A 24,150-nucleotide genomic window follows, 5' to 3' on the forward strand; every position below is an offset into this window, starting at 1 on the left:
AATTTGAGGTAAAAGTTTAACAAATTTAATAGGCTTATCTAAGATGTGAAAGTTTGTATGTATTTTGAGATATAAAATAAGTATATAATTTTGCATAAAACATCTTCTAAATATGGTATAAAACATATATTATGTATAATACACATTTTCATTATATGAGTTTGCCATCATAAATAGGGCAATATTCTCTTCTGGATGAACAGGCTAGATTCAGGATGTCAAAGTGACTATAAAGGCACATAGTTTCAAATCTGTATAAAATTCAGAAAGGTTATACCAACTTTGATGTTACCTGTTGTATGATGGCAGAATAGAAAGTTAAGAAAAGTATGGTATTGTTTCTTTACATCTACTACTAGCTGCCTTTTAAAAGTCTTATAATAAACTCAAGCTTTTAAGCCTATGTGGTGCAAAGTTAGAAAAGAAAAGTAATTGGAGGATTGAAGGCAGATATGTTTGTGTGAACTGAGAAATTTGTCTGAATCTCTGTAAGAGAAAAATAATGGGATCCTAATAAGAACTAGAACCTTCATAATAACAAACATCTTACTGTTTAGCAGTAACTCCAGGGAAGTGTTGATCTGTAGCTATTGGTTTTCGTCATGCCAAAAAGGAATGGTATGTTGTTTGGTCAGTAAGGATTAAAAGCTGTTTTATACTTTCTAGAAAAACATACACCTCTTATGAATTGGGAAGTATTTATTAGTTTGTCTCCTTGAAGCTGTAGCTAATAGATGAAGAGGGATTTGGCCTGGAGGGGCAACTTTCCTTGAAAAGCAACATGAACTAGGAAAAAGATACTAGTGAAGGTGGAAAAGAACCTTGCATCTGCCCCAAATCCAAAGTAGATACCTGTCAAGTATATATTAATACTCATTAATACTAACCACCCTTTAATTCAAGTTATTTGTTTCTACATTTAAGAGTAAAGATTCTATTGCCAGAGTGGGATTGGAAAGTGGGAAAAATGGGTGAGGAGGATCAAAAGGTATAAGTTTCCAGTTATAAATTAAGTCATGGAGATATAATGTGCACCATAGCAACTATAGTTTAGAATACTGTATTTCATATTTGAAATTTTCTAAGACAGTAGATCTTGAAAGTTTTCATTCATCACAAGAAAAAAAATTTTGTGACTATATATGGTGACACATGATGTGAACTAAAATTACTATAGTGATCATTTTGCAAAGTATACAAATATTGAATCATTATATTGTACATTTGAAACTAATTCAGTGTTGTCTGTCGAGTATACCTCAATTAAAAATAATAATAAAATTTGGGGCGCCTGGGTGGCTCAGTCGGTTGGGCGGCCGACTTCGGCTCAGGTCATGATCTCGCGGTCCGTGAGTTCGAGCCCCGCATCAGGCTCTGTGCTGACGGCTCAGAGCCTGGAACCTGTTTCGGATTCTGTGTCTCCCTCTCTCTGACCCTCCCCCGTTCATGCTGTGTCTCTCTCTGTCTCAAAAATAAATAAACGTTAAAAAAAAATTAAAAAAATAATAATAAAATTTAAGTAATAAAGGTTATAATATATTGACCAATATATAATATATTGGCCAATATAATATATTGGGATTTTATTTTACTCATTTTTACTTGATATCTGGATGTTATAAAGGCATAGCCAGGCCATAGACAGTAGCACATTTGTTTAAAAAAGTAGTTTTCAGGAGGTGCCTGGGTGGCTCAGTCAGTTAAGCGTCTGACTTCGGCTTAGGTCATGATATCATGGTTTGTGGTTTTGAGCCCCACATGGCTGTTAGCTCAGAGTCTGCTTTGGATCCTCTGTCTCCCCCTCTCTGCCTGTCCCTAATGTGTGTGCATGTTCTTTTTCTCTCAAAAATAAACAAATGTAAAAAAATAATAATAATTTTCAGGGTACCTGGGTTGGCTTAGCATCCGACTCTTAATTTTGGCTCAGGTCATGATCTCACAGTTTGTGAGATCTAGTCCTGGAGCCTGCTTGGGATTCTCTCTCTTGTTCTCTCTCTCTCTCTGTCCCTCCCCCCTGCTGTCTCTCTCTCTCTCTCTCAGTAAATAAACATAAAATTTTTTTCTCCTCAAAGAACTAACTCCCTGAATTATTATTACTGATAGCTTAAATATTTTTTTTTAATTAAGAGACTCCAATGTTTCATTAGTATTTTTTTTTTCATTTTTCTCTTTTCTCTTTTTTTTCCTCTCCTGTTCTGAATGATAGCCTTGTTGTCATTAGTATGTATTTTTAAATGGGTAGCATATAATTCAGTAGTGAGCATATTTTGTCCCTATGTTTTCTAAAATATTTTGCTGTATATTTACAAATACTTTGGGGCACCTGGGTGGCTTAGTCGGTTAAGTGTCCGATCTCACATTTTGTGAGTGAGCCCTGCGTCCTGCTTCAGATTCTGTGTCTCCCTCTCTCTGCCCCTCTCCTGCTTGTGCTCTGTCTCTTTTTCTCTCAGAAATAAACATTAAAAAAAAAATTAAAAATACTTTGTAGATTCATATGGGAAACAGGTTTACTTAAACTTGTTTTTTTTTTTTCCTCTTTCCAGATTAAGGAATGGAGTAAAGTTTTGTAAAGTACAAAAATTTCCTGAGGTATGGGCTTTATTAGAATTAAGTTCATTTTGTGTTACAGGAACGTAAAACATTAACATAATACAGTGTAGCATGGTTGAAGAACGGAGTGGTTCTATTGACCAATTGTTATGTTCATATACCCTATTAGGATTATTCATTTTTAAAATACTGACTTATGGGGCACCTGGGTGGCTCAGTCGGTTAAGCAGCTGACTCTTGATTTCAGCTCAGGTTGTGATTTTATGGTTCATGGGATGGAGCTTCATGTCGGGCTCTGCACTGACAGCACAGAGCCTGCTTGGGATTCTCTCTCTCCTCTGCCCCTCTTCTGCTTGCTTTTACTGCATTCTCTCTCAAAATAAAATAAACTTAAAAAAAATACTCAGTTACATACCAACTAAGTGCCCTTATCTGTAAAACTGTGTTGAACACAGTTTAATCAGACAGTATAGGATTTTGCAGGTATAATATAAAATTAGAAAAGCCAGCAGGTTTGAACTTAGGAAGTACCAGGTTTCACCATTTTCATATTCTGATGTGTTTAGAATCAGGTTATCATCATTGTAGGGTGATGTGTAACCTTGACACTTAATTCAATACCTGTATTTAATAGATTCCTTTATTAGTATATAAAACAATAGAATTTTAAATAATCTTATCTTTCTCTGTTAGATTTTATGCATCCATCTTAAAAGATTCAGACATGAACTTATGTTTTCCACCAAAATCAGTACCCATGTTTCATTTCCACTGGAAGGTCTGGATCTTCAGCCATTTCTTGCAAAAGATAGTCCAGTTCAGATTGTTACCTATGATCTTCTGTCAGTCATTTGTCATCATGGAACTGCAAGTAGTAAGTATATAGGTTTGACATATGTCTAGATCGGGGGAAAAAAAGTAACGGTCTGCATTGATCTGTTAAATAAGACCTGATTAAATAAAAGAAATGTAAAAATAGATTTTTATTTTTTAGTTTTATTTTAATTTGGTTGTTATAAACAGGTCTGAAAATTTTAGGTAATTGAATAATTTTGCTATGAAGTTTTGAATACTAGAAATATTTTGTATAAAGCTTAATATTAAGGACTTTAATATGATCATTTTTGGGGGGCACCAGGGTGGCTCATCTGGCTCTTGATTTCAGCTCAGGTCATGATCACAGTTCGTGAGATCAAGCCTCACGCTGGGCTCTGTGCTAATAGCACAGAGCCTGCTTGAGATTCATATTCTCTCTCTCTCTCTCTCTCTCTCTCTCTCTCTCTCTCTCCCCCCCCTCCCCCTCTCTCCCTCTCCCCCTCTCTTCCTCTCTCCCTCTCTCCCTCTCTCCCTCTCTCCCTCTCCCCCCTTGCCTTGCTTCTGCACTTTCTCTTTCTCTCAAAATAAATAAATAAAAAGATTATATTTTTCACTTTTTTTAAGATTACATTTTTGTCCTTATTTTCATTTCCTCAGGTGGTGATGGTGAGGATACATACTGGAAAAAATATAGATACATAGTTCTTGCTATATCTCTGTCTCTGCTAGGAACTGAGGATTCAAAAAGTACTTTAATTCTTGTGTTAATCTTGTATTGCTGAAATTATTTAAATTTTTTCAACTCAAATTCAGGTGGACACTATATTGCCTACTGCCGAAACAATTTAAATAATCTCTGGTATGAATTTGATGATCAGAGTGTCACTGAAGTTTCAGAATCTACTGTACAAAATGCAGAAGCTTATGTTCTTTTCTATAGGTAAGGAAGTAACTCTCATGGATAGATTATTTTGACAAATATGAAAGAACATCTCACTTTGGGGTTTTTACTTCTAAGACTTTCAAGATGTATTGCTGAGTAAAGATTAGAAATTGTTTTTTTCTAATTTCATTTTGTAAGTAAAGTGAAAGGTTGCATGCAGAATGATCTTTTGTTAAGAAAATGTTAAATCATTTAGTTGAAAGGTAAATGAATATATTTTGTTTTAGAAAGATTGGTTTTAATAAATTAGTCTCTGACAGTAGGAGTTAAGTACCAGATTTTCTCCTAAAATAGCTAATAAAGGAGGTATTACTATAAAAATAGATCTTTGGTATTTTTCAGTATCTTGTAAAAAGATTACTAACTACTGAAAGAAGAAAGTAGATGAACTATTTAGGTTGATTTTATTAGCAAACATTTGAACGCCAGCTGTATACCAGTGGTTATGTAGATACCAGTAGTTCTGATACAGTGGTGCCCATTAGGGGTATATAATGTAGTTGGGGCTAGGGGTGGGGTGATACAAAATATATTTCTGTTGTATAATTCCCAAGCCTAATAAGATTCATAGTATTACTGTGTGTGCTAAGTCTAATAAGGAAGACGAAAAATCCATCAACTGATCGGATGGAGGAAAATGCATATTAAGTTTAATGAATCATTGTCCTTAATAGGAAGAGCAGTGAAGAGGCACAAAAAGAGAGACGAAGGATATCAAATTTATTGAACATAATGGAACCAAGTCTCCTTCAGTTTTACATTTCTCGACAGTGGCTAAATAAATTTAAGACTTTTGCTGAACCTGGCCCTATTTCAAATAATGATTTTCTCTGTATTCACGGAGGTAAGAAATCCTGAATTGGAAAGTAATGGTAGATGTTTGCCCTTAAATAATTTACAGATTAAGAAAGAGCCAAGAGTTTTCCTCTTCGACTTATTTTCCATTTCTTTATCTGCATCCAACTTAAATCTGTTTAATTCTCTAGTTTTAGAAATTGGCATTTTCTTCTATTTATAGGCAGTCTGTAGCCTGTTCATAGGAGAGATATTTATTGAGAACCTGTTCCAAACCCTGTGCTAGACCCTGAGAATACCAAAGACACTGTTTGTTTTCTAATTTCATAGTAGAGACAGATCCATACACAGCCAGTTATAGTACAGTGAGCACTTCTATTACACATTATTCTTCTCTGCTGAGAGGCATTCAGCTACCCCTTGTATCCATGATTTTTACCCTTTTGCCTAAATTAATAGCTGGCTCTTTTCCTAAGTATGGACATGTCCTTGGAATTTAACAAAAAAGCCTTGTATAGTTATTTGTTAAATATAACTTATGCCTTTGTGACTGGCTATGTTAGTGTTTGTTCTCATGATAAATAACATGTTAGTGTGATACCTTGATTAAATTTCATGGTTGAAGACTCAATATTCTTATTAGTTAACTATTTTTGCAGTGAAACCACAAGAGATAGTAGGAATGTCCCGTAGTGAATATAGAAACCTAAACCTTGAAATGTTTCTGTATGTGAATTTATCTCTTATTATTTCCCTACTTGAAGTACTAACATAAGGCTCTTCTAGTTCTGAATCCCCCCATAAGCTTTTTATGGTATTTATCTGTGACTGCCTTTTATTATAGTTAGTTATATAAGTGCCTCATGTCTTTTGCTGGCTCAAGCTCCATGAAGGAAAGAGTGTCTCTTATTTTCCTTTGATTTCCCCCAATACACAGTCAATGCTTGGTAAGGATTTACATAAATTACTTGAAGATGTTGGTTACCTGATTTTTCTCTAACTACTTCAAGAAGTAGGTTCATTTTTAGGAATGTAGTCACCAGAAATACTTAATTTTTAAGAATACTGATTGAAAAATGCCAGTGATTAATCAGTTTAAAAATGAGTTTAACCTTTAAAAGTTGTATAAAGGAATTTAAGAATGAAACACACCCATCTAAACTTTTTTAGGCGTTCCTCCACGAAAAGCTGGTTATATTGAAGACCTGGTTTTGATGCTGCCTCAGAACATTTGGGATAACCTGTATAGCAGGTTTGTTTTTTTAAATCAGACAATATGGTATTATGAAAATCAGTTGGTGAAACTTGTTAAAAGGGGATTGTATTGTTTCACATATGCTCCTTATGCTTTATGTCGCTTATGTAGAAAATTCTCTTTTTTCCTGTCATTATTCACTCTGAAGTGAACAGGAAGACTTCATAGTTAACGTGGCCCAAGTCTAGATAATTAATTCTGATTTTTATGTTCTAATTATCTGTATCTGTAGAAATATATGGGTGATATTTAAGTCTGAGATTTTAAAGTTTTAAATTTTGTTTTAAAACATTTCATGTATAATTTCCTTACTGTGTTTTCCATAGTTAAATATTGAAAATATGGGGTACCTGGGTGGCTCAGTCATTTGAGCATTGTACTCTTGATTTTGGCTTTGGTCATGATCTCACAGTTCATGAGTTTAAGCCCTACCTTGGGCTCTGTGCTGACAGTCTGGAACCTGCTTAAGGTTCTCTCTCTCTCTCTCTCTCTCTCCCTCTCCCTCTCCCTCTCCCTCTCCCTCTCCCTCTCCCTCCCTCTCCCTCTCCCTCCCTCCCTCCCTCCCTCCCTGCCTCCCTCCTTCCCTCCCTCCCTCTCTCCCTCTCTTCCTCCCTCCCTCCCTCCTGCCCGCCCGCCCCTCCCTTGCTTGTGCACTGTTTCTCTGTTGAAAATAAATAAACATTAGAAAAAGTTAAAAATAAAAAAAAAGATTCTCTCTCTCTCTCCCTTTGCCCCTCCTGCTCTTGTGTGCACACACACTCGCTCTCAAAAATATATATATATATTGAAAATAATTTATTCCATGAATTCTTACTTAGAAGCCAGGGAAAGCCTCTTTCTGATTAAAACTTAAGACTATGGCTGCATTAACATGTTGTATTGTAATTTTTTGAAAGCCACCTCTTTTACTTTGTATTGTTATCTCTAGCGTATTTGGTAGCAGAAGTAGCTGTAAGGGAAAGTTAAAATATAAAGCAGGTTACTTAATACATTGATAGTCATCCTGATAAACATAAAATCAAGTTGTTATAATTATTTGATTTTTACGTTAGTTTAATTATGACTGAGAATTTTTTTGTGGCGGTTGATTCTTTACTAGGGATTTAGCCTAGTAAAGATTTCCTAGAACATGAACTTTCTTTAACATTATCATAATTATTAAATTCTTCTTGCTTTAGGTATGGAGGAGGACCAGCTGTCAACCATCTGTACATTTGTCACACTTGTCAAATTGAGGCAGAAAAAATTGAAAAAAGAAGAAAAACTGAACTGGAAATTTTTATTCGGGTAAAAGTTATGCTTTTCAAGTTGTAAATGTGATTTAGGATAAAGATCACTGACAATTAGCAGAATCATTATGTTAATGAAATGATTAGATGAAGGAGTTGTAGGTGTTCAGGGTGTGTAACAGCCAGAGACCTCCAACAAGTCATTAAAATTCTAGTGAGTTAAGGTCTCCTTTTGTGGGGTTTTGTTTTCATGGATTGGTAAAAGATTTTGTTGTACAGATTGGTACTTGCAAGAAGTCTCCTTATTGAAATGGTAAATTACAGGTTTCTTTTAGTGTTTTTCTGGAAGTATCTACCCAGACTGGATTCTCTACTTCCATCTTTTTGTGAAATATAGTATTGTTTTGTGGGACTGTCTATTCTTTCAAATATACTCCTCAAAATGAGTATATTAAGAAGCATTCCTTGATTGCAGGCAACAATATGAAGGTCATTACAGAATCAGTAGGAAGAGCTAAACAACCAGGTTTTTGTTTGCTTGTGTGTTTTTTTTAATAATCTATTTGATTTTTTTAAGGAAGTTTAAACTGTATCTGTGCAGTTTTCACAGACTTACCAATACAGCAGAATTAGCCTTTGATGATTTGAAAGTAAATTGGATTATCTACCTTTTGAAAAGGATCAACATGCAAGTAAATTAAAAACCATTTTAATTTAAAATTTAAAAATGGGGGAGAGGTGGGCGATACAGGGATATATATATATAGGTTGTGGTTATGGAATGAATAAGTCACGAAGGAATGTAGTCAATGCTACCGTAAGAGCGATGGATCAAGATAGGTGGTAGCTACACTGGTCGTGAATACAGTATAATGTGTAAACATGGAATCACTATGTTGTACACCTGAAGCTAATGTAACATTATGTGTCAGCTATACTCAGAATCATTTAATGTGTATATGCTGACTGAATGACCCATCCATATGCAAATTCAGGGTTTTTCTGTGTGCTTAGAGCTGTTTGATGGTCTTAGGCTCTGAAGTTTTAAAATACTATAGTGGTTGAGGAAAAAAGACATATTTAAACATGCACTAATGATATGCACTAATTCAGAGAGGCAAAATGAAGTAATTCATAGGTAATTAAGTAAGTAAAGAGGAGAAACTGTTGTAGTATCACTGGTTAATTATAGCAGATTACCAGTCTAGATGATGATGATGATGATGATTTTATATACACTGCTAGGTTTTATGGGGGTGCCTGAATGGCTCAGTCAGTTGAGCATCTGATTCTTGGTTTCAGCTCAGGTCATGATCTCACAATTCATGAGTTGGAGCCCCACGTTCGGCTCCATGCTGGCAGCATGGCGCCTGCTTGGGATTCATTCTCATTCATTCTCTCTCTCTCTCTCTCTCTTCCCCCCTCTCCCCTCACCCCCCCTCTCTTTTCTGCCCCTCCCCTGCACACATGCTTTCTGTCTTTCAAAATAAATAAGTAAACACTAAAAAAAATAAACAACCAGGATTTATGGACAAGGACTAGTACAGTTCCATTTATCTAGGTAACAATAAGTAAGTATCTTCAAAGTACTGTTGTCAGTAGCACAGTTCCAACTTTTTATTTATGGTCCAAAGTCCTAGTAGAGAATCCTAGTAGAGTTTTAGTCACCTGAGAACCATGTGCATTGATAATCCTACTAAGACTATATTGGTGGAGGGATGGGTTATTTTTTAAAAGAAAATTGAGATTCTTTCAGTAAAAAAGGAGAGGAAGTTGTTAAATAGACAAGAGATGGGGGTACCTGGGTGGCTCAGTTGGTTCGTGGGATTGAGCCCCATGTCGGGCTCTGTGCTGACAGCTTGGACCCTGTTGAGGATTCTTTCTCACCCTTTCTCCCTGCCCCTCCCCTGCTTGTTATCTCTCTAAATAAATAAATAAACATTAAAAGACAAGACATGAACAGTATGTTCCATGTTATGGCTGCCCAGCACATGTTCACACATCATACACATGTATACATACTTGCTTTTCTTCATGGATTTAGAGTTTTTTGTGTGTGCCCTTGCCTAAAGTAAAGAAATTTTCACACACACGCAGGAAGATAATATAGGTATCAATTTGTGTATTGTGCTTAGGCCTCATTTGTTTCCTAAATTTAAAGAGGCAAGTTATAGTTGAATATTTAAAATAGTTCACTCCAGGGCTCCTGGGTGGCTCAGTTGGTTGGGCATCTGACTTAGGCTCAGGTCATGATCTCGCAGTTCATGAGTTCGAGCCCTGTTTTGGACTCTGAGCCTGCTTTGGATTCTGTGTCTCCCTGTCTCTCTGCCCCTTCCCTGCTCATGCTCTGTCTCTCTCAGAAATAAATAAACACACACACACACACACACAAATAAAATAGTTCATTCCATGAATGCTTGAATAAATGGTTAATGACTGTATCCATTAGGGTTGGGGGAACAGAAGTTATTGTAAGTATTTTGAATATAATAGGAATATAGGCGAAGAAATACTTAAACAACTACTGAAAGGACTAGGCAGTGAAGGTCAAGAAGACCATTTATGGCGTTTGGACCATAAATAAAAAGTTGGAACTGTGCTACTGACAACAGTACTTTGAAGATACTTACTTATTGCTACCTAGACTTATTGCTGACTCTTAAGGTATCTAGAAGTGGGATAGGCTGCCGTGCTAGAGGTAGGAGAGGTGGCCTGTGGGGGTTTCAGAGCCCAAACAGGTTAAGGAGAGCTTCTTGTGTGGACCCAGTCAAGAGGGTTGGAGCCCAGGTAAGTTGAAAATGGATACCCATGTTGGCTGGGGGTTGGGGTGCCGTGGGTGATAGGATTGAGGGATGGATTCCATATGTAGAATTGATCAAATAATAAGTATAGTGAGAGCCACATTTCTCATTGTCAGATAAGAGTTACAGGTATGGAAAGGGAGAAAACTAAAATGGACCGTGTTACTAGATTGGACTTATAGGTATCTTTGTGAACTCATGGTGATACATATATACACACATACATACAGAGGTACAAATGTGTGTACGTGTACGCATGTATAGAAGCAGATGGATGTGTATATATGTTAATTCCCTACCTTTGTCACTGAAAGGGCCTGGGAGCAATGCTAATTCCAATAGGATTGAAAATACCTAGCTTTCATCAGGTCCTGGCCTCTTAACATCTTTCTTCACTAAAAGGTACCAGCCTTCCTTAGAGAAGTGGCTGGTTCATATCAATGTTAATTTCCAACTTTTAGTCATTTCTGTTGCGTAGGAAAATGTCCTTGTGTGTATGAAATGTACACCAAGATGTTTGGAGGAAAGGAACATTTGCTTAGCAGCTTACTCTCCATGATCTAAGTAAAGGAAATTTCTTTGTGTCATATTGGAGTTTTCCTGTAAGTTAGATTGTTTCCAAGTTAAAAAATTTAAAATTGTGCAGTCCCTGGAAATTATCTCAACTGTTTGCCACTGGTAATTCTCAGAATAATGCTCAGAAATCTATTAAACTTGATAACCTGTTAATCTCAGGACCCTGGTGGGTTATTCTCAGGATGCTCATAAGACACAAGATGCTGCTGCTTTTAAAGATGTTAGCTGCCTGTGACACCAAGTGAAGGATTCTTGGGAAGATGCTTGGCAGTAGTGGCAAAATCCTATTTATGCCATCTGTGGATGCTTCAGTCCTACTCACAGCTGCCACCAGAGGGGAGAAGTTGCTTTCTTTTGTGCCTTCTATATATTGCATAGATCATTGATAATGCCTAATCTGTAGTACTCCTGGCATGGGATCCTGGAAAATGTAGGCTTCTCTTCTTCACAGAAGGGAGTGTAAGAATGAATGGAAATGATGCTTTATCAGCTGTACAGTAAAGTCTGTCTCTTGTCACCTCAGTATTCATACATGTAAGCAACAGCAGTAGCAACAATATCATGTTTCTGTTTAACATCGTGCAACCAGCTCATGTACCAATACATGCTGCGTTTACATTTTCCTAAACTTGGGAGACTCAAAGTTCTATGAGTCACTATATCCATTTTTGGATGTTAGTCATTCATCTTTAGTTCAGTCAATTCAGTCATAATATCCCTTTCATACTGTGAAGAATAAACTATAAGATTAACTACAACCAGTATACCTTATATGAAATAGTAGAGGAAGAAAAGTAAATTTGTAATTATTTACAAATTTGCTAAATGTTTACAGATATGTGTATGTGGTAAGGAAGAAATATGTATGTACAGCTGATCATTTACCCATTTCATATTCTCTGTTTTCTTAATCAGCACTTAAGTTGGTTGTGGTTGTATTTACCCAGACCATCATTACTGAAGAATCTGAGGTCTTTGTAATCTTGCCTGGTTTAGATTTTTCTAGTTGTCTATTAGCTTTTAACCTCTGGGTTTGGAAATACTGAATGGTGCTTGCTGTGGGTTGAATGGCGGTCCCCCCAAAAAGATATATCCATGTTCCAATCTCTGTGAGTTCACCTTAATTGTGAATATGACCTGATTTGAAAAAGGGTTTTGCATATGTAATTAACTTAAGGATCTTGAGAGGAGATCATTGTAGATTATATGCATGTACCCTAAATTCAATGATCAATGTCCTTATAAAAAGACCTGCAGAAGAAAGAGACTCAGAAGAGCTGAAAGCCATATATAGGCAGGAGGCAGAGCTTGGAATATATAGTCACAAAGCAGAAACTTTAAGAGGCAAGGAACAGAATTTCCCCTAAAATCTTCCCTAACGTATGTTCCTGCCTACACCTTGATTTTGGGCTTCTGTTCTCCAGAACTTTGGAAGGTTAAATATCTGTTTTCAGATACCAAGTGTTTGGTAATCTGTTATACAGTAGCCCTCTGAAACTAATACAGTAGGTATAATCTGGTTTTCAGACATAAGCCTCTTTGTTCCTGTTGTATAGTGGCCATTTTATTTCAGCCTTTAAATACCCAGGGCTGTAACCCACTCTGCCTCTTGGTTCAGTGACTAGAGGAACCATACATAACCAGAGGAGTATTTCAACTTTTAGTCCAGTAAAACCATTGTTGTTTCCCTGTGGAATTGAATACCTCCAAACTAGTAGAGGCCAAAGTTGTGGAGATGAGAAGCAAAGATTTGTGAGTATGTCATTAGGTACTTTCTTTACCTGGTATCTAGCCTCATGTATTCTGGTTATGGGGAAAATACCATATACTGATTTCTAGTTTGGAGCATATACCATACCACAGAGGACAGTACCAACCCCACCAAATTTTGCCACCCATGCACAAAAACTGAGTCTTCAATAGGCCAGCAGCTTTTAGGTGATGCCACATGATAAGGTCAGTGACTCCCATGAATGTGAGCCCGACGTGGGGCTCGATCTCACTACTGTGAGATCATGACCTGAGTTGAAATCAAGAGTTGGCTGCTTAACCAACTGAGTCACCCAGGTACCCCACGGAAAATATTTTAGTAGACATTCTTTCTAAGAAGGGGTGACTAGTAAACACACGAAAGGGTACACTATCAGCAATCATTAGGAACATGCAAGTTAAAACCTGTGAAATACCATCACACAAGTCTTAGAATAACTGGATAATATCAAGTGCTTACAAGAATGCAGAGCAAGTGGAATCGTCACATGCTGGTGGGAATGCAAAACGTTACATGCCAAATGATAGATTGGCAGTTTCTTCTAGGTTCAATAAGCATAAGTGCACGTGACTCAGCAGTGTCACTCCTGAGTATTTACTCCAGAGAAATGAAAACTTATGTTCACAGGAGGTGTGCCTGGCTGGTTCAGTCTGTAGAGCATGTGACTTGAGGTCGTGAGTTCAAGCCCCATCTTGGGCGTAAAGCTTACATTAAAAATAAATAATAGAAAAGAAACGTGTGTACAGATGGTTATAGCAGTATTGGTCATAATTGACCTAAACTGGAAACCATTGAAATGTTATCGGCTGGCAAATGGATAAACAAAATGTATAGCTCTATAATGGAATACTACTGGTAGTAAAGAAGATTGGAGTATTGATGCATGCAGCAGCATGGATGAATCTCAGAAACATTAGGCTAGGGGAATATAGATGTGAAAAGGCTATGTGATATTGAATTCCATTTATATGAAATATCTGAAAAGTGGGAAACCATGAAGACAATGTACATCAGTGGTTTCCTGGGGCTGAGAATAAGAGATTGATTGTAGAATGGTGCAGGGGAACTTTTTGGGGTGTCGGAAATATTCTAAACTGGTTTATGGTTGTGTTGCAAAACTATAAATTTACTCCCCCCCCCCCCCCCCTTAAAGCAGGCTCCATGCCCAGTGTTGGACTTAAACTCACAACCCTGAGATGAAGAGTTGGATGCTCTATAGATTAAGCCACCCATGCATTCCCCCCCGCCCCACTTTAAAAAAAAAAAGAAAGAAAACAGTGTGTGAGTGTAGAACTTAACACTGGAGTACAAATATAGGTGCCCTTGGTAGACTGGAACTTAAGTAGAGTTTCTGAAAAATTGAAAAAGTAGATAGGATCAGGTTGAAGAAGCAAAATTGAAAAAGTAGATAGGATCAGGTTGAAGAAGCAAACCAAAGGCCACAGGAAATATCATACAGATTTCAAGCTTGAAAATGGCAGACACCAATAATAACCTCAGCATTCTGTCCTCTGCATTGTACAAGGCAACAAGCATAAAGGTTTTTGCTTGGATACAGCAGTAAATAAGGAGATGTGGGTCAGTTAAAGAAGGAATTATCTTAGGTAGTTTCTAATCCATAGAATTGTGATTTCTTAAATTAAGCTTTAAAATAAACACAATTGGGGGTATCTGGGTGGCCCAGTCAGTTGAGCGTCTGACTTTGGCTCAGGTCATGATCTCACAGTTTGTGAGTTTGAGCCTTGCATTGGGCTCACTGCTGTCAGCGCACAGCCCGCTTTGGATCCTCTGTCCCCTTCTCTCTCTCTACCCTCCCCCCCCCCCGTGCTATATCAAAAATAAATAAACATTAAAAAATTACAGTTGATCCTCAGAGAGATAAAGACATAAAGATATTATATCATAAAAACAAAACTCAACAGATGAGTTGATTGAATAGCAGCATAAATAATGCTGGAGAGCAAAGTGGTGTACTGAAAGGTTTTGCAGAGTTTCTCCTAAAATGAAACACAAGGATAAACAGATGGAAAACAGAAGTTTCAACATGTTGGACAGATATAGAATCCAATGTTTTTCTAATAGGTAATTTTATTTTATTTTTTTAATTAAAAAAATTTTTTTGAGAGAGTCAGAGCATGTGAGCAACTGGGGGAGGGACAGTTGGAGAGGGAGAGAGAATCCCAAGCAGGCTCCACACCCAGTGAGGAAGATGACTGAGAGATTGAGCCCAGGGTAGAGCCTGACTCAGGACTTGCCATGAAATTATGACCTGAGCTGAAATCAAGAGTCCTATGCTTAATCGACTAAGGCACCCAGGCACTGCATATTTATTTTAGAAGAGACTAGAGGGGAGGAACAACTATTAGGGCAACAGTTTAGAGAAATTAACCTGAAGTAGAAAAAAACATGTATCTTTTTTTTTAAGTGTTTTTTTGTTTTTTTTTTTTTTGAGAGTGAGCATGAGCATCTCATTTTTTTGAGATGAGTTGGGGAGGGGCAGAGAGAGAGAGAGAATCCCAAGCAGGCTCCACACTGTCAGCATGGAGCCTGATGAGGGGCTTGAACTCACAAACCATGAGATCATGACCTGAGCTAAAATCAAGAGTCGGATGCTCAAACTGACCGAGCCACTCAGGCGCCCCAACATGTATCTTTAAATTAATGAGGTGGTTGTAGTTAACTAAATATTTTAAAAACCCCACCTAGACACATAAGAAATATCCTAATGCCAAAAATGAAGTCCTGAAAGTATTCAAACCTGATAAAGCTATGCGTTAAGTGTATTTAATTGGTATAATCAATCTGACATTACATTTCAGAAATCTCCATTCTCTAGGGATAAATTGTGCATCATAGAAAGTCCCAACTTTAATTCTCTACCTTGAGACAGACATACTTTGATTTCTTCGTTAACCATCAGACAGCCACAGTGTTTTTCATTGCCTTTCATTGTTCTGTGGAAGCAACTGTCTTATATCCCAGAAAGATCCTTGCCCTCAAATAATTTTAATAAATAAATAATACATGATGTATTGAAAGGTAATGAGTTCTGTGGAAAAGGAAAATAATAGAACAGTGTACTAGAACATAGTACAGTGATGATGGGAGGTGTCAGGTGCAATTTCAAAAAGGGTGATCAAGATAGGCCTTTATTGAGAAGGTGACATGTAAGCAAAGACTTGAAGGAGGTGCGGAAGGTTTTCAGATAAGCGTGAAAAGGAGTGATGGCCATGTAAAAGCTTTAAGAAGCAGGAATGTAAATACTTGGTTCTGGGAATAACAAAGAGGTCTATGTGACTACAAGTGAATACATGATGAAGAAAATATTAGAAGATGAAGTCAAATCATGGAGCCAGATCATGGAGGTACTTCTGTGCTATTATAAGGATCTTTGGGGATAATGGCAGGGTTTTACTAGATTTGATTCTAGGAGAGACATTATCTGAACTTGGCTGTCTTTGTCCTCAAATAGTATGTACCATGGGCATTTAGTTACCCATAATGAAATATTTTTAAGAGTCTCCTGTCTTTTCACACGAATACAGGTAGATAAATTTCAGATACCCTTCATCTTTCCCAAGCTCTTTGCCTCCACCTTTCTTTTCATACTAGTTTTTCTATCAATTCAGCTTCTTTAGTTGAAAGCAGTAGTAGCCCACATTAGCTAACTTAAGCAAAAAAGAAATTTATCAAAAGGTAAAATTGAATAACCAGCTTCTCCAGAATTTTAGGATCCAGGCTAGTTCTGAGTATGTAGCTAACAAAATTGACATTGGAGTGACTTCATTCTCACCATTAGATCGCTCCTGAAGATTTCCATTTCTAGTAGAGTTTTGCCTAGATGAGTCACATACTCATTTCCTTAGGCCTTAGAAGAGGGAATGGAACAACTTTAGGGACTTTTGTCCCACCACTTTTGGGAATTTGTCCTATACATATATGTATATTGTTGGTGAAATGACATGTACAAGATTATTCTTTGCAGCACTGTGCTTGTAATTCATTGCAGCATTGTGTTTGTAATAGCAACATGTCCACTAATATCTTAAGTGAACAGAAGTAAAGGGTAGACAGTGGATATGATATGTTTAAGTAAGATTTACACATTTGATTTTTATAAATATGTAGAGTATTTGTTGTTTTGAAGACTTACCTTGACCATTTTCAGTTATCCAGTCTTTGATTCTCCTTTTGTGTATACATGTAAATTTTGAGACATAACCTAGACTTGTTTATTAATAGTGTTACTATGGTACTAAGATAACTTAGCATCAATGTACATCACATTCTTTATGAGGAACTGGCCTTTTCAGATGCTAAAGTAGAATGGTTGTATTCTGCTATAAAACAAGTTTTAGATATTAGGTGACTGATTTTTTTTCTTCCTATAGCTAAACAGAGCATTCCAAGAGGAGGACTCTCCAGCTACTTTTTATTGCATCAGTATGCAGTGGTTTAGAGAATGGGAAAGTTTTGTGAAGGGTAAAGATGGAGGTAAGTGGTTAACTGAAAAATGAAATTCTTTGTTGGGGCACCTGGGTGGCTCGGTCGGTTAAGCGTCCGACTTCGGCTCAGGTCATGATCTCACGGTCCGTGAGTTCGAGCCCCGTGTCGGGCTCTGTGCTGACAGCTCAGAGCCTGGAGCCTGTTTCAGATTCTGTGTCTCGCTGTCTCTCTGCCCCTCCCCTGTTCATGCTCTGTCTCTCTCTGTCTCAAAAATAAATAAACGTTTAAAAAAAAAATAAAAAAAAAAAAGAAATTCTTTGTTGATTTTTTTTTTTAAATTAACAAATACTTTTTGAGTATCTGTATGCACTTGGGATTATATACCAGTGAGCAAAAAAGAAAAAGATCTAACAGTCTAGTTTATATTCTGGTTATATAAATGCTTTAAACCTATTTCATGAATTATAGCATATTCATAGCAGGAATAGAGGAACCGAACAAAATTAGTCTACAATCTTAATATCGAAAAGTTAAAAAAAATCTTCCCAACATTGGTTACATAATGGTTTAACCATTACTACTTTGTGGACTTTAAAAACAAATTTGTGGGGCGCCTGGTCAGCTCAGTTGGTTAAATGTCTCACTCTTGATTTCAGCTCAGGTCATGATCTCATGGTTTGTGGAATTGAACCCCACACTGGGCTGAGGGTGCAGAGCCTGCTTGGGACTTCTCTCTCCCTCTTTTTCTGCCCCTCCCCCACTTGCATGCACTTTCTCTCAAAATAAACATTATAAAAAATTTAAAAATAATTTTTGTGACAGTATGGGTAAAAAGACGTTCTTGATATATGAAAAAGGTTGCAATACTGTATACATCCTCTGAAACTTTTATATTTAAAAAAATGGCAAACATATGCAAAGGCAAAAAACCCCACAGATATTAAACCTGCTTATCTCTCTGTAATGGGATTACAATATTTTTTCTTCCTTGTACCTTTTTTTTTCCTTCAGATTTTGGTAATGAACACGCACTGTCCTTTTGTATTTTGTATTCAAGGGGAAAATGGGTGTTTTTCCCCCTTAAATTAAAAAAGGATGTATTTTAACATTTCATTTTATAATGCTTTTGTAATGTTTTTAGTTTAAATAATGACAATCTGAAATAAATTGAGAATTACACAATTTCTTCTTAAAAAATAATTTTTTTTTAATGTTTATTTTTGAGAGAAAGAGAGAGCGTGAGCAGGGGAGGGGCTGAGAGACAGGGAGACGCAGAATCCAAAGCAAGTTCCAGGCTCTGAGCTGTCAGCACAGAGCCCAATCCGGGACTCGAACTCACGAACCTCGAGATCATGACCTGAGCCCAAGTTGGATGCTTACCCAGCTGAGCCACCCAGGCACCCCTACATGATTTCTTTTTAAATTATAAAAGAATTGTTCTTTTATAGTATTAAAAGTGAATTTTATTTTACTTTATTTTATTTATTTTTTAAAAGTGCATTTTAACCTGTGATCCTCAAATGGATAGTTAAGATTGAGATTTTGGATGGTAGTGAGAGAGCCTCTCTCCCCCTTTCTTTCTTGGTTTTGTTTTGGGGGAACCAAAAAGACCCAAAAAGAAGCTCAGAAGACAGTTCAGAATTCACTATAATATTCAGTGTGATTATATAGTTACATTCCTCAACTATTTCAAGCACAGAAGTATGTAATTCTTTGGTGCATTCCTTTGAAAAGTATGCATTTTGATCATTTGTTTTTCCTTTTGACTTAGATCCTCCAGGTCCTATTGATAACACTAAAATTGCAGTCACTAAATGTGGCAATGTAATGCTCAGGCAAGGTAAGTTTGACTAATATTTAAACTATTTGTCACTATTAAGAATATATCATTACTAGCCATCTGTGCCACATTTTTTACGCAGCTCAATGATATAATTCATACATGAAGTAGGACAAATACTTGCCTAAAAGTTGCCAGTGTTTGTTATTTGAGCAAAGGTTTTAAGGCTTTCGTATGAGCTAGGAAAGAGTACTTAAGACAGACCATATGTTGCAGCTTATAACAATATGGGCTGGTAATCTGAAAATTCATGTTCCACAAGTTCTCAGTTATCCCTGGAGTATTCATGCTGGGGGGAGGGTACATTATGAGTGTTTTTGCAATATGAATATGTAGGGTTGTAAATATTATTCTGTTTGAACTTAATTTTAGGAGCAGATTCTGGTCAGATTTCAGAAGAAACATGGAATTTTCTACAGTCTATATATGGTGGAGGGCCTGAAGTTATCCTACGACCTCCAGTTGTTCATGTTGACCCTGATAGTCTGCAAGCAGAAGAAAAAATTGAAGTAGAAACTCGGTCCTTGTAATTTTGAGGATATAGAAAGTTCTAATGAGAAATCATTTTCATTTCCTCTCGCATACACATGCAAAAACATTCCTAAAAACATGTTAATTTTCTTGATTTTTAATATTTTATCTCTTATTCCTTCTTACTGGGCATTATGGAAGAATGTGTTAAAATGTATGATATACTACAGGTTGGTATATTTAATGCTAGATAACTTACCGTAAAGTCTTTCAGTGTAATATTTTTGAAAGAGAAGGGATAATTGTGATCATTTGGTAATCAGTAGGTTATCTTTGACCTTTATACTACATGCAAATCCATAGTATCCTTTGTAGTTTTGTAAATACTCTTGCTTTGGAAACTTTTTTAGTACCTTAAAATACCATAACTCTGACCAATCATTTCAGTTCTCCAGAAACCTAATTTAATTGTATAGTTTTGACATGGCTTCATATAATAAAGAGCCTATTTTCAATTGAAAGTTGTAGTCAGAAAAATGGTAATTTCCTAAAGCTCAGGAAACGTTAAGGTGTCACTTCTTTTGCACTGCAGCATATAAACTAGCATATTAATATTTACAAAATGTCTTTTTGAATGTATCAAGGATGTATTTAGTTTGAGTGGAATTTGTGTCAGCAGTTATCAGTAACTTATTGCCTCTTATACTGTAAAAGGTTAAACTTCAATTCCTGTAACCCTGGATAGTATTCATTAATATTAGTAAAAAACTTAGAGTTAGTTTTAGGGCACTTTTTATTTTGAGAGCATGAAGTATGGAATGTGTTGATGAGATTGTTGATAAAGCTAAAGACACTTGCAAAATGATTTTTTTAATGAAATGCATAAAGTCTTTTTGGATAATATAGTATGCACTGCTATTTGCTTGATTATGTGATGTCAAAACTTTAACTATATTCCAAGTACAAAAACAAACTGGATTACTTTGAGGATGTTGAATAGCATTCATGATGGGTTTGTTTTGGTGTGGGGCAGCTGCCACCAGCTAAAACAGTGTTGTTAAAATTAGTTCAATAAAAATGATTTTAAAATGTGTAACTTGGGTGTTGAATTGACTTGATGAATATTAAGTGTGAAAGGTATAAAGTTTGTTAATATTAATGTCTTCCTGTTATTTCTTAATCACAGGTAGGCAAAATAAGTCATTTGGTATAGTACTTAAAGTTTTGATGTTTAATGAAACAGCGAGCTTAATTAATCAGCATTAAGATGTATTTGAATTTTTAAAAAGATGTATCTAGCTTTCAGATTTCTTCTTCCTCGTAGTTACATTATGATCCTCTTCACAGATTTAATGATGTTGTATCCAACTCTGAATCACCCAAGTTTATTGTAATTTTGGTATTTAAGAGATAGTCAAAAAAGGTTTGTTTTTAATAGTGCTTGTCGTTTATTGAATATTTACGATGTTTCAGCCACCTTACTGAAGTGCTTTACTTATATTTAATCCTTATTACAGCGTTATGACTTAGATCAAGTGGCTTGCCCCAAGTTACACAGCAAAGAAGTGGCAGATGGGGACTCCCAACTCCAGTCAATGTAACTTCATACCAGTGCTTATTCACCATTTTATAATATCTCCCAATGAATTCTTTTGAAACAGATGATAGTATTAGTCACATTATTAGCGTTACTATTTTCATAACAAACTTTGGAAGATTATGTGTGATTAATTATATCAGAAAGAGGTAATTTCCCTGTATTTTGAAGCTGCTCCTGTAACTCTCCAAGATGATAAGTTTGAATATACTTGTTACCGTTTTGAAGGATTGCATGTAAGGGGATTAGGTAAGAAACTCTTTCTCTCTCTTTTTTTTTTTTTTTTTTTGAGAGGGAAAGTGCATGTACAGAGGAGGAGCAGAAGGAGAGGGAGAGAGAATCTTTTTTTTTAATGTTTATTTATTTTTGAGAGAGAGAGAGTGTGTGTGAGTGAGCATAGTGGGGGAAGAGGCAGAGAGAGACACACAGAATGTGAAGCAGGCTCCAGGCTCTGAGTTGTCAGCACAGAGCCTGATGTGGTAGCACACAGTTTGAACTCACAAACTGTGAAGTCATGACCTGAACCGAAATCAGATGCTTAACAGACTGAGTCATACAGGCACCCAAGGGAGAGAGTTATTCTTAAGCAAACTCCACACCCAGTGTGGAGTCCAGTGTGGGTCTCAATCCCAGGACTGTGAGATCATGACCTAGGCCAAAATGAAGAGTTGGACACTTAAACGACTGAACCACCCAGGTGCCCCAAGAAACTATTTTTTTTTTAGGGGAAAAAACCCAGGCCACTGTTCAAGACTATTTTAATGATAACACAGCTACTACTAATCACTACTAATGCTGAATTCCTACTAATGCAAATGTTTGGCACAGATTAATATGCCCAAGTACACACAACTAAGTGTCAGAATTCAAACCCAGATGTGTCTTACTTCAAAATCTATGCTTCTTTCAGAAATCACAAGTAAATTTCCATTTAGAGAATCCAATTACTGTTTCTCAGCCACTATTATATCCTGAAACTTCCTTCTTTAAACTTGCCTGGTGCTGCATTTTATCCATTTTCTTCCTCCGCATATCTCCCTATTTAGAGGGTTCACTCACTCCCTTGCTTTCAGCTATCACTTTTTTTTTTTAAAGCAATCTCTACATATAATGTGGGGCTCAAACTCTCAACCCCAAGATCAAAACTCTGTGCCAAATATATATGCTCATATGTCAGTCACCTAAAACTCAAAAGTTTGAAAAAGCAGTATAAATAGTTATTAGAATGGGCTCTAGAGTCCAGTGAATGTATTGGTTAACTTCTGGTGCAAAAATGCTATATAACAACCACAAAAACTCAGTGGTATACAGAAACATTTAGTTTTTTTACAAGTTTGTGGAGTTCAGCAAATCAGGCTGTGGCTGGTCTCCACTGGGCTCACTCATGTATTTGCATTCAAGTTGGGCGTTGGCTAGGCAGGTCTTGAGACCTTGGCTGGGCTCACTCATTTGTCTTGAATTGGGCTCTGTTTCTTGTGTCCTTCACCAGGCTAACCCAGGCACGTTCTCTTGTTCATGGCAGAGGAGCAAGTTGTTTTCAAGCCTCTGCATGTGTCCTATCTGCTAATAACTCATTGGCCAAACCAAGTTACATGGTGGAACCTAGAATCAAGGGATGTGGGAATACAGTCTACTTTTAATGAGAGGAACTGCAAAGTCACATGGCAAAAGGTGTGGATACAGAGAGATATGAACAATTAATGCCATTAATGCAGTCAATCTAATGTAGTTAAATTGCTCATTTTTGAATCCTGGCTCTGCTACTTACTAGCTGTAAACCTTGACACATTCCCTGATGTTGGTTTCCTCATCTGTAAAATGAGTATCTACCATCTTGGGTTGTTGTGATACTAAATGCTTTAAAAGATACAAAGTACCAGGGGCACTTGGGTGGCTCAGTCGGTTAAGTGTCCTGACTCTTGACATCGGCTTAGGTCATGATCTCACAGTATGTGAGATTGAGCCCCATGCAGGGCTCTGTGCTGACAGTTTGGAGCCTGCTTGGGATTCTCTCTCCCTGTCTCTTCTCCTCCCCTGCTCACCTGCACATGCGCATGTGCTCTCTCTCAAAATAAAAATAAACATCAAAAGATACAAAGTACATAGTAATTGTATATCTCTTCCCAATTTTGGGTGCAAAAAATGTGCACTGACAGATACATCATCCTACAGTGCTTTTTACATGTCGTCAGTGGCAGAAAGTCCAGGGTCCCAGTCCATTTCTCTGTATGGCTTTAATTGCTAAGTGGGTAAGGACTTCAGTAACTCATGTCTGAAGTGTGTACATTTGGCAAAATTATGAACGTATAATTATGATAGCAACTGTTCAGGTATAGATTTATCAAACAAGCTCTTTGGGTTTAAGTTCATTCGATTTTCTTTCTCACCCATGTGAACTTGTGCTATAAGGACCTGTGGACACTGAAGGGTGAAACTGTTCATGAATATAACAGCACGTATAGTTCTCTAACAGCAGTCATGATGCTACTCAGGTTGAAGACTATCTTTTGTAGTATAACAAAGCCCTCAAAAGTTGGTTAAAACAAGGATTTATTATTTTTCACGATTCTGTGGGTTGTCTGGAGTCACTCATGAGGCTGCACTGAGCTGGCAGATATGCTATGTTGTTAAGTCCAAAAAGGCTCCTGACATAACTGGAGCCTTGGTGCTGATTGTTGGCTGAGCCACAACATTCATTTCCATCAAGGTCTCCATAGAATCTTATCCTCCAGGACCTCTCCATGTGGCTGCTCTCAAGGATAGCCTGATTTTCCTTACTTAGAGGATTCCAAAAGGGTGAAAGAAAAAGCTGTAAGGTTCTAAACGGTTAGGTCTGGAACTGACACAGTGTCATTTTTGCTATCCTCTATTGGGAAGGAACTATATAGGGGCCTGAATACTAGGTGACCATTCACTTTGACCAACCTGGTAAAGCAAGGGAAAATCAGGAGGGGGTCACACATACTTGGTTATTCCACTTTAATGCTACAAGGATTAATCTGGGTTCAGATCGTCAGTAAAGCGTTCTTTCTTCCACTGTAAAGATACTGATCAATTTTT

General features: G+C 36.8%; 1 protein-coding gene across 5 annotated transcripts in view; it reads left to right on the forward strand.

Moving 5' to 3' along the window:
• The window catches only part of USP33 (ubiquitin specific peptidase 33), a 64,196-nt gene extending 43,607 nt beyond the window's left edge, over positions 1 to 20,589 (forward strand). For all 5 annotated transcript variants that reach the window (XM_019413875.2, XM_019413873.2, XM_019413872.2 and 2 more), the window contains 9 exons: positions 2,544 to 2,589; positions 3,244 to 3,424; positions 4,180 to 4,306; positions 4,984 to 5,153; positions 6,275 to 6,356; positions 7,538 to 7,646; positions 17,128 to 17,230; positions 18,954 to 19,022; positions 19,395 to 20,589. In XM_019413875.2, the coding sequence (XP_019269420.2) occupies positions 2,544 to 2,589; positions 3,244 to 3,424; positions 4,180 to 4,306; positions 4,984 to 5,153; positions 6,275 to 6,356; positions 7,538 to 7,646; positions 17,128 to 17,230; positions 18,954 to 19,022; positions 19,395 to 19,552 (1,045 nt within the window). In that variant the 3' untranslated portion in view covers positions 19,553 to 20,589. The remainder of the gene's footprint in view (positions 1 to 2,543; positions 2,590 to 3,243; positions 3,425 to 4,179; positions 4,307 to 4,983; positions 5,154 to 6,274; positions 6,357 to 7,537; positions 7,647 to 17,127; positions 17,231 to 18,953; positions 19,023 to 19,394) is intronic.
• Positions 20,590 to 24,150: the final 3,561 nt, after the last annotated feature.

The sequence above is a fragment of the Panthera pardus genome, unplaced genomic scaffold (genome assembly GCF_024362965.1).
Source record: "Panthera pardus isolate Hobbes unplaced genomic scaffold, ASM2436296v1 HiC_scaffold_11, whole genome shotgun sequence".
Taxonomy (NCBI): Eukaryota; Metazoa; Chordata; class Mammalia; order Carnivora; family Felidae; genus Panthera; species Panthera pardus.